The sequence below is a fragment of the Crocodylus porosus genome, unplaced genomic scaffold (assembly GCF_001723895.1).
Source record: "Crocodylus porosus isolate Cpor-Errol unplaced genomic scaffold, CroPor_comp1, whole genome shotgun sequence".
Classification (NCBI taxonomy): Eukaryota; Metazoa; Chordata; order Crocodylia; family Crocodylidae; genus Crocodylus; species Crocodylus porosus.
The window spans coordinates 8,297,905-8,308,342 of NW_017728917.1; the positions used below are offsets into that span (position 1 = coordinate 8,297,905).

Below are 10,438 nucleotides of genomic sequence, written 5' to 3' on the forward strand. Positions count from 1 at the left end.
AAACTGTCATTCACTATTGTCTCCAAGTATAAAAACTAAATTTATGAAGGCTGTGGAAGAAAAGGAGCATTACGTTTGTTAGGAATACTGAAAACGATTAACAAAGTATGGGATTACCAGTGTAACTCCAATTTGCTTAGTCTGAAAATGTGCTGCTTGCAGGTATTAAGGAGGAAAATATACTCTGCACCTAGAGGAAAATATTCTTTTTTGGTTGATGGATAGATTGTAATGGTGTTTGTTGCATTTAAAATGACACATTCTTTATTAAATAATTGATAGTGGGTTTTTTTTTTCTCATTATAGAAAGCCTAGAATAAACTCACAGTTGGTGGCACAACAAGTTGCTCAGCAATATGCAACCCCACCGCCACCTAAAAAGGAAAAGAAAGAGAAAGTGGAAAAGCAAGACAAAGAAAAACCTGACAAGGAAAAAGAAATCAGTCCAAGTGTTACAAAGAAGAACAACACCAAGAAGACTAAGTAAGTGACAAGGGCAGACTAGTAAGACGCAGAGCTATTCTCTGCTGAAGCTTTAAGTAGCAATGTTGTCAGGCAGTACTGTACATTATTCAGCCAGAAACCTGCTGTTATATTTTCTCTCTTTTTTCCTTTTGCAGACCAAAGTCAGATATTGTGAAAGATCCTCCTAGTGAAGCAAACAGTATACAGTCTGGGAATACAACAACAAAGACCAGCGACTCAAATCACACTTCAAGGTAACTCTTACAGAATCAGCTGCTGTAGCTGCTGTTCTTGACGTCTCTCACTAATGAAACATCAAAACTGAATTGAATGGAAAGGTCCCAACCAGTAGTTTTGTAAAAACGGAATTAACAGACCTGGAAACAGAGTATTTGTACTTCCCCACAGAATGAGTGTGGTGAGGGCATCAGTAGTGCCTATGCACATGAACATTTCTGGAAAGAGCAGCTTCAAGTAGTGCAAATAATCATTAATAGCTGCTTGGTTCTTGCCCTCTAATAAAGGAGTCAGAATTCGGTCGGGGTGGCAGTTGTTTGGCTGCCAAACTGCAGTGTAAAAAAAATCAGTATTAAGCAGTGTTTAAATTGTCACCTATCGGCTTCTTCACATCTTCTTTCCCTCATACTCAATAACAGCGTGAGGAGTGGGCATGTTATGTTCTGGAGCCTTGCCCTTCAATACAAGCACTTCGGTTATCTGGAGAATTCGTTTTTGAATGTGTGCTTTTAAGGACTATAGGAGATCTTGCCTGAACAGAGGAAACTTTCTATCCCCTTGCCTCAGGGTGTAAAGTGGATGGTTGAAATAGATAAGTTGGATGGCAGTTGACCTGTGTGCTAGGATCCAGTCTTGCCCTCAGCTGTGTTGACATGTATTTTTTTTTTTTTTTAATATGAAGTCTTACTACTTATTTCTCAAAATCAGCAGTTACTAATCTTGGAGGCCAAATTCTGGTCTTGTTAACAACTTAAAATGATAGAGGTCATGAAAGCAGAATTTGACCACAGAGTTTGGACACCTAAATCTCACTGGAACTTGATGGCGTGTGTGTTGTCTATGTGTGCATGTGAATTGCACGCTGCAATATCTTGTCATGAAACGTAGCTGAATTGCTGTGGTTTGTGGAAAATGTGAAACTGAAACTAATGGGTCGTGTACTACTCTGGTATTAAGTTTGGTTAAACAGGGTCTCCAGTCCGCTGCATATGGATGCTAATATTACACAGTTCAATGGAATTGCTACTATATTGGAAATTCCTAAGCTATAGGAAAGCAAATGTTTGTTAATGCTAGCTATTCTTCACACGTTTGGTCCTTTGGCGCGCTTAAACTGCAGAACTAGTGAAGACTCCATTTGCTCTACTTGGCTTGGAAGATTGAGTTGACTATTGACGAGTGCTGCCTTTCTTCTCTCGAGGATTTGTGTCTTTACTGTATAAATGTGTTGCAGCGATATTCAATGTGGGATCTTGGTCATAGGAGGATTTTGAGATGCCTTGCCAGTCAGCTATCATTAAATGGTTAGGCTTTATATATATGTAACAAGTGACCTAGATTGGGTGAACTTCTTAGCAGGATTGTTCAGTCACTGTGGGGCTATTCTAATCCATTCTGTACATCATAGCAAGATTTTCTTATACCAAAATAGTTTTCGAAGGTTGTCAGGTCTGACCTAGGACATTACCCAGCATTGATGATGCAGCAGCTTTCTACCTGCAATTTTTATAGTTTTAACACTTTTGCTGCTCTAACCCTGGTTTTCTTGTTGCAGCTTCAGCTCCTGGCTGTCAGTGAGGTTCTCAACCCCAGGTCCCTTTTAAATAACTTTTTATTTGTATAGAAACACTTTATCATTTATTCGGTCTTTGTCCTTGTTCAGATCTCTCAGCCATTTTTTAGCAAGCTGGGAACTAACCCTCTCAGAAATTTTGAGAAATCTGTGTGGATCTTGGGGCATTTGTCCAAGGGGGTGGCAGGATGGTCTTTTGTCTCCAGTTGTTACTTGTTAATGTAAAGCCTGCAGCATGCTGTTTAAGGTGCAGTGCTCTCACTGTACTAGGCTCTGTAGAAAATACCAGATACTTGTGGGGACAGTGCTCCACCCTTGCAGCACGTTTAAGGGCCATTGTAAATTCCAAGTGTTCGAGAGACTCAGACCTGCTGTACTCCACATGGGCCAGTCAGTCTGTGCTGGCACCCTTCTGATCACTACCACCTTTCAACTGTGCTTGTGGCAGGAACGTGGCCATGTGCTTCTGCTAACTGTGGCCGTAGTCCGAACTTCTATCCCGTACCTGCACGATGGATTAACTGCCGGTACCAAGCGAGTAGCTGTTAATGTGCTGAAATATGTAGAAGCTTTCCCCAGCATTGAGGAGGCAGAAACCCCAGCAGTTACAAAATTGGGTCTCTCCCGCACCATTAAAGCAACCCCCAAACATGTAATGGCAAACGGTGTATTTTCCAGTTTCAACGTTTGCATGAAAATTCAGCTGTACGTTTAAATTTCATTAGTCAACCATATCTTGTCATGTAACTGAGGGGGAATCTCTATTCTGAGGTGGATCTTGAAGGACATTTCTCATTGCTCGTGCATTTTAAGCTAGGAAATCAAAGCCTATGCGTTGCAGAGCTCTGTCGTAGGCTGGTTTGTCTTCCTCTGTAGAAATGCATTTGAGATCACCAAGAGGAGAAGAGTGTGGACAGGGAGATAATCCAGGCCAGGATTTTTAGCTGTTCCTGAGCATGAGAGAAGCAAACAGGCCAGTAAAATTACAGGAAGAGCTGGGTTTCCTAGAGGAACTTGGGGCTTGGGGCAGAAAAATATATAAACTTACTACACTTCCTGGCATGCTTACCGTAGTGATGTTGGGCATGCTCAGGCTGCTAAGCCTACGCCTGAGAACTGCTGAAACCCCCGGTTATGCTGAGCTACTTGGCCTTTCTCCTCCTCCACAAGCTGGGCGATGTTAATCACTTCATCTAAGTCTGTGGTTACATGTGAAAATTTCACACACTCTTGTATGTATAGGTATACAGCACACAGGCATGTGGGTGTAGGACTTGGTATTCAAATTTACCGAGAGTAACAATGGCTTTGAAGAATGGAGTTACTTAGTGGAAAGGGAATAAATAGTAAATAGAAACAAGATTATTCCATGGCTGTTTTATCTCAGTCCAGGAAAATTTTGAGCACGTTTTAAATAAATATTATAAATGCAATGAATAAGAACATTGCTTCATGTGTTACCCGTAAAGCTACTACTTTGGAATAAGAGCATCTCAGAGGATTTGCAAGAATGTTATTATTTGCCCTCAGAAACTTTCAGTCCATCACTATTTTCCGCAGGCTGATAGTCCTAGTGCAGCTTCCCGGTGTTTCTTAAAGGATCATCGCTTGGAAGAGGCAGCCTTAGAAAGATCATCTACAGATTCCTCCCATGAATAGGCTGGGAAAAGAAAAGATCATTTTTCTTTCCTATCTTTTTGATGTTTTGAGCTAGCTTAAAATGATCAACAAGCAGACAAGAAATGGCAGGCTCGTTCTGATACCTGCTTGTCTAAAAGCTGGGGCTTGGTCTTGAATTAACCCATCTTCCCCCATATCTCTTAAGAAGGCAACTTCCCAGTGACCTGGAGAATAACCTTGGTAATTACCCTGCTTGGGAATTTTCCACTGCCTGTCATATCCTTGGTTGCAAGGGGAAGGGGTTGATTGTAAAAATGCAGATAGTCACAGACGGTATCCAGGTTGTAATAGTCATGTTTGTCTAGAGGCAAAAGGAATCAAAACTTGTGGAAGAGGTGATATCTTTTATTGGATCAACTAGGTATTTGCAAAGAAATGAGTCGCAGAAGAAACTTTATCTTCCAGTAGCTAGAGATAAGTCGTTAGACCACCTTCAGTACTTCCTCGTTCAAGTTGGCCTTTAATTCATTTCATTGTATATTTGTATCAGGTTTAGATCGAGCCTTGAAAGCATATGTGAATGTCAGTCTCTGTGCACAGCCCAGTTCCTTATTAGCCGGTTTACTAATTGCATGATAGCACAGCACACAAATTACTGAGATAATCCTGAGCTATAAATACCAATACGCTCTGCTCTCTGTGTTGTCTCCTAATGGGAAAAGAGCTAACTGAAAACTAGAATTGAATGCTCGGGGTTTTACTTCCAACAGCCTTGTTCAGGAGGGAGCATTTTGAGCTGTTTCATATGCAGGCTGGTTGGGCATCTCATTCATATAAATTGGGAACAACTGAGCAGGAAAGCCAGGTTGTCCCAGTGCCCAACTTGCTTGCAGCTGCAGAGTTTCCATATGGGAATGAAAGAGCCATGTTCAAATGCTTTCATGTGGTTTTGTATTGCAAAGTCACAGCCTTGTCTCATTATATCAGGGCACGTGATGAGATGGAGAATTTAGATAACAGTTCTTTCATCTGCCCTGTGGGGAGGGGATCCTGAGGATTTCTATGGCTCCTGTCCCCACAGCTGTCATAGCATCCTCCATTCTGTCAGAATAGGGTTGAGGGTACCTCTTTAACCTTCCAATCCTCTTGGCAGAGCTCTGCCAGGCAGCCCTTCCCCTTTAGGCATGAACATGCTCCTGCTACAACCCACACAGACTGCTACCGCAGGAGCAAAAAGCCTGCTGAGTCCTTTGCGTGCTCTGCACAGCTCCAAGCACAGGGCAGTGCTGCATTCTCTTCCAGATGTCTGAGACCTGCCTGTGCAAGTGAGCTGCCAATGCAAAAGGTTTGTCCCAAACACTGTTCCTAACAAACCTTTCCTTCTCCCCTCTTCTGTTCTTTTTTTAGACCCAGACTGAAAAATGTGGACAGAAGTACTGCACAGCAGCTGGCAGTCACAGTGGGGAACGTCACAGTGATTATCACAGACTTTAAAGAAAAGACTCGCTCCTCTTCCACATCCTCATCTACAGTGACCTCCAGTGCAGGATCAGAACAACAGAATCAGAGCAGCTCTGGCTCTGAGAGCACAGACAAGGGCTCGTCCCGCTCCTCCACACCCAAGGGGGACATGTCAGCAGTCAACGATGAATCTTTCTGAAAATTGCACATGGAGTTGTGGAAAACTATGAATCAGGGTATGAAATTCAAACACTCCACCTGCCCATGCTGTTTAAATCCTGGAGAGCCTCTTCTGTGCTTGAACATACACTTTCTTGGACATCGACCTCTTACTGATGCAACCAGGATAATTTCTGCTTGCCATGGGCATCTGGCCACCAAGGAATTTCGCACCCTGACGATTACTCTTGACACTTTTATGTATTCCATTGTTTTATATGATTTTCCTAACAATCATTTATAATTGGATGTGCTCCTGAATCTACTTTTTTATAATATCTGCTGTGCACAATTTTCCATAAACATTACAACCTTTTGTTTTTGGAGTGGGGGGGGGAGGGCAGGGGAAGGGGGCTTTATTTATTGCATTCACAAACTCCATCCTCTTTTTCAGCATATCCTTTTAAGTTCAGTTCTTCCTCCAGTTATACTCTGTACTATCAGTTTTGATATAAATTATATATAAATATATATATATATAAATAAATATATATAAAGGGTTATTTGAAACCAATACATGGAAACGCTGGTGCTTGAAACACTGTGAAGCGAAACAATGATATTGAACAGTAAAGATCTGGGACAGTCCCCTTCTGTGAAAGTGCTGAAGCTGAAATGGAACCGGTCTGAGATGGGAAGTGTATTCCTGAAGGTTTGAATCTAGATGGGACCCGAATTTTATTTTATTTTAGTTTTTTTTTTTGTTCCTTTCCCCCTCCTTCCCCACCTCCCATGCTTTGGCTGGACAAATAGTTTTGATCTTCCGTTTGTTTATTTTTTTTATATGAGTGTTGTGATTTGTTGTTGGAAGACTGCTCCAGATAGCACGCATTCCCGGTAGGATAACTCAGATTGACAAATCACAAGTTCACGTCTTGATTCAAGTGGGTGCATTCAAAACTAAGCTGAATGCCACAGTTTCATGTGTATGCCGGTAACCTGTTTATTTCACTATCTTTTTGCATAGCCAATTGCACAGAAATACAACGTTGTGTAATTTTGAATTCCATCCATTTTTCCAGACCTGCATCGATAACTGCGTTAACTTTAAAAGTCTGTGGAGTAGCTTTTTGCGTTAGGATTCGAGGCAAGAGAGAACTGTAGGGCCAGAAGCCTTTTTGGGGGGCTGATGTAAGAAATGGTTACTTGTTCCCATCTGTTGTTTCAGGGTTCTTCCTTGATCCAGCCCTTTCATGTCTGTCTCCTTCCATGCTGTTACGGGGATTATTTTGTGTCTTGAGTTGGGTTTGGATTCCAAAAGTGACTTCTGAACAGCGGATCATCCAGTGACGACGTGAGGTTTGTCAGTGTTGGGACATGTTTAGCTGTCCTGCTGTGGGAGCTAAAGTTGTGAAAAGCTTTCGGGCTGCCAAGTGAGCAACAAGTGCAGCTCAAACGGATGGCCAGTATCTCTTTCATTCTAGCTCTAAAGCTATTCAGACTGCATTTCTTGGTCTGTTAGCCTTGCTTTATAGTTTTTCTTCTAGGTGTTAGCCTGCTAGAACACTAGTTTGAAGAGGTGAAACAAATATCGTTTGCTTTATTTTTAAACTTTTGGAGCTCTCTTGGCTTTTTATCCTTATTTGTGTGGCTCCAGAGTGCTTGGCAGTAATTTCAGGCACAGAGTCTGTGGCTTTATTCAGCAGCATTGGGGTACCCTTTTTTGGGTGCCATGTTTGGAAAGAGGGCCATTTAATAGTAACCTGGTGCTAGCTTCTTTGGTTGCGAATTATTAGCTTGGCAAAAATCATTTCTGTATGTGGAGGCAACTGAGTTAAATTTTTGTTTTCAGATCAGCGTGGTTTTGAGTAGCAGACATAGGTTCCTTTCACACATACGATCAAAGTATTCTGTACTTAACTAATTCATTACAAGCTGTGCTTGAAGGTGTATGGTAAAAAGCAGGGCCTTTGCAACTGCATTTTTTATTGTGAACACCTTAACATGGACACCCCCCATTTAATTCTGCTTATATTGGAAATATAGGCTGTATTTACCTTTTTAAACAACATTTTTAAAGTATTTATTGAAGAACCAAAGGAAATCAGATGCTCCCTATGAGCATCAAGAAAATATAATAGACATAGTTTTAATACTATGAATTTCTCGATCCACATTTTAACATTAGTGGGATATTGCAAAGACATTCCTTTTCCAGTTTTTACTATTCCTTTAAGGGTCTCAGGGAGGGTAAACTGGTCAGCCATATTTATTTATTTTACTGAGATGTATTGGAATAATTTTTTAAGAGAGACTTTTTGAAGATGCCCCTGAAGTTGTATATTTTGCACTGCTTTATAAATGAACCGTAATCAGTTAGGCTTGCATGCACTTTGGCCCTGATCCAGCAAAGCCTGGAGACAAGCATTTGCTTCTCCCCCTAGTTTCAAAAAAGACTATGCTAGTGCTTAAAGTTATGCACATATTTAAGTTCTTTGCTGGATCTGGGAATTTGTGCATAAAAGCATGATGTCTACCAGGAAATTTTGTTTCATATAAAGTGAATGGACCTTGTAGATTAGTTGAAAAAGCTTTAACACACAGTAACCAGCTACTCATAGGCTACTGATTCAGTGACATCTTTTGATCTTTTTTTTTTTCTTTTTTGGTGTGCCTCCTTTATAAAATAGGATATTGTAAAGAGAGAGTGGAAAATTACTTTGCAACAAGTGAACTGTAACTCTGCATTTAGTAGAAATTGCTAGCTAAGCATTTGAACTTACCCGGGCCGCTTTCTTAGCTGTTGTGTTGTGGATTTGAAGGATAGTGTTTACTTTTACACTTAATTTCTAGAATTGATGATACCCCTAAGGCATGTATCTGGAAATGGAATTCGCTCCACGCTCTGCATTTTGAGTTTTAACCTGCTATCTGTAGGGAGCATGTTTAAAAAACAAAAAACAAAAACAAAAAAAACCAACAAAAAAACAAACAAAAAAAACCTAACAACAAAAAACACTAGTGTAGAGGATGGACCAGATATGCTTGGTATTCAGTGGCACAGAAAGCAGGTAAGTAAAGCACAGTGTTATGTTTTCAAGTTTCAACTTTTACACACACATGCGCGCGCGCACACACAAACACACATACACACACACACCCTGACACACCTACACACCAACATAGCTTGCCTGACTTGCTCAGTTTGACATAGTCATGCAAAGGAAAAAGGAAGAGTAGAAGCATTTTAACACAAAGGCTATTTATTTTGATTGGAACACATCGGTTGTTTCAAATTGGACAGATCTAAAACCTGGCAGTAGCTTCTGTGAGTTGATTTCCACTGAGATGTTTTCACCTGCCTTATCAAGATCATTCTCAGTCTACTTTTTTAAGCTACCATAAACGTAAATTATTGAAAATTTATTAATTGCTGACTATATAATAACCTTTGCTTGTATGTAACCGAAAATGGTTTTAAGAGCCAACATTTAGAGTATGACAATGGAGCTGAACAGTTTTTAATGCGCAAGCAGTTCTGTTCTTGTGTATGACTTGTAACCTTAATTTACTGTGTAAAGATGGTTACATTATTTCCTTAGCTTTGTTTGTTGGAGACAAATATAGAATGCTTGTTTAAGTATGTCAAAACATAATCTTATCTTGTGGATTTTTATGTTAATGTATTATACGAGCTCTATTTTTCATTTGCCCAGAAAGACAGCTTGTATAACGCTTTTGAAAGTTTCTCCGCTCTGTAAAGTCTTTAGAGCTGACAGTCCTGTTAGGTTTGTTTTAATCTTCATGCTAAAGTGTCAATGGTGGTTTTGTGAACTGGTCAGAAATTCACAGGTCTTAAATGTTTTCGGGAAATTTATATTGGACACTGCTCTTTGTCTAGCAAATAAAAGATGTTAATATATTCCTGTTACTGGCATGTGCACGACTGTTATTAGAAGCCACTTTATCATTTTCCTGCTTTAAATAGAAATGTCTATTTATGAATTCTGCTTGTAGTTTTTTCACAAATAAAATAGTAAAATTTAATTATATCTGAAAGCTCTCTTTTTTGGGAGACGCCAGGATTTGGACAAGGTGAGCAGCTAGTGTTATTGAAACAGCTTTTTTGTGTAGTGCACAGAATGAAAAACAGCTCGTGTCCCTAAATCCAGCAAACGCGTAAGATCGTGGCTAACTGCAGTGGGTTCCCATATATGTGAAGCCAGTGGGACTAATTGCACGAGTGAACCTTCAGATGTTTGCAGAATTTGGGTCTTAATGGCTTGGAAACAAGAGAGAGAAATGATTCCCCTCCCCCTTCCACAGTGCAAAAAGGATTTTAGCAAGAGCCCTTGGGGTTACCTAGCTAACTCCCAAGAGCAAAATGATAAAACCCTTAATTGAAAATCTACTTACATTTTTGCACTGAAAAAAATACTGGTATTTGACAAGCAGTACTGGATGTCCAGCAAAAAGCATGTTAATTATCGGACTGGTTTCAGTTTAGATTTTTTTTGCACGCAATTGAGGTGCTGTCTGTGTAACTGTACAAGAGGATTTCTAAGTTGAAAAAGTAGAAGAAAATTTATTATGCTGCTTCCAATCAACTAAACTTAAAGTCCCTGCACTTTCAGCTTGTGGAAAACTCTTAAACCAGAAAAGGCTTTGGTTCTTTTGTGGTTTCTGACTACTCTAAGCTCTCTTGGCAGTGTTTCAAAATAGTTTGTGCCAAGAATAAGAAGAAACAGGAAGGTGGTGTTGTTGAGAGCCTGAAGAATTGCTGGGCGTGTCGGAGAGACAAAGCAAATCGTGCTGGCCTCAAAGAGCTTGCAGCTCAAGGCCCCCGGTCCTGCAAGCGTCTCTAAGTAGGCAGACCCCAGAATTTGCTCTCATTTATTTTCAGGTTTGGGACTTTATACTGAG

General features: G+C 40.4%; 1 protein-coding gene across 1 annotated transcript in view; it reads left to right on the forward strand.

The window, feature by feature from the left end:
* Positions 1-9,562, forward strand: part of RYBP (RING1 and YY1 binding protein) — a 12,178-nt gene extending 2,616 nt beyond the window's left edge. The window contains exons 3-5 of the mRNA XM_019536991.1: positions 283-483; positions 621-719; positions 5,303-9,562. Coding sequence (XP_019392536.1) covers positions 283-483; positions 621-719; positions 5,303-5,555 — 553 coding nt within the window. The 3' untranslated portion in view covers positions 5,556-9,562. The remainder of the gene's footprint in view (positions 1-282; positions 484-620; positions 720-5,302) is intronic.
* The last annotated feature ends 876 nt before the right edge of the window (positions 9,563-10,438 follow it).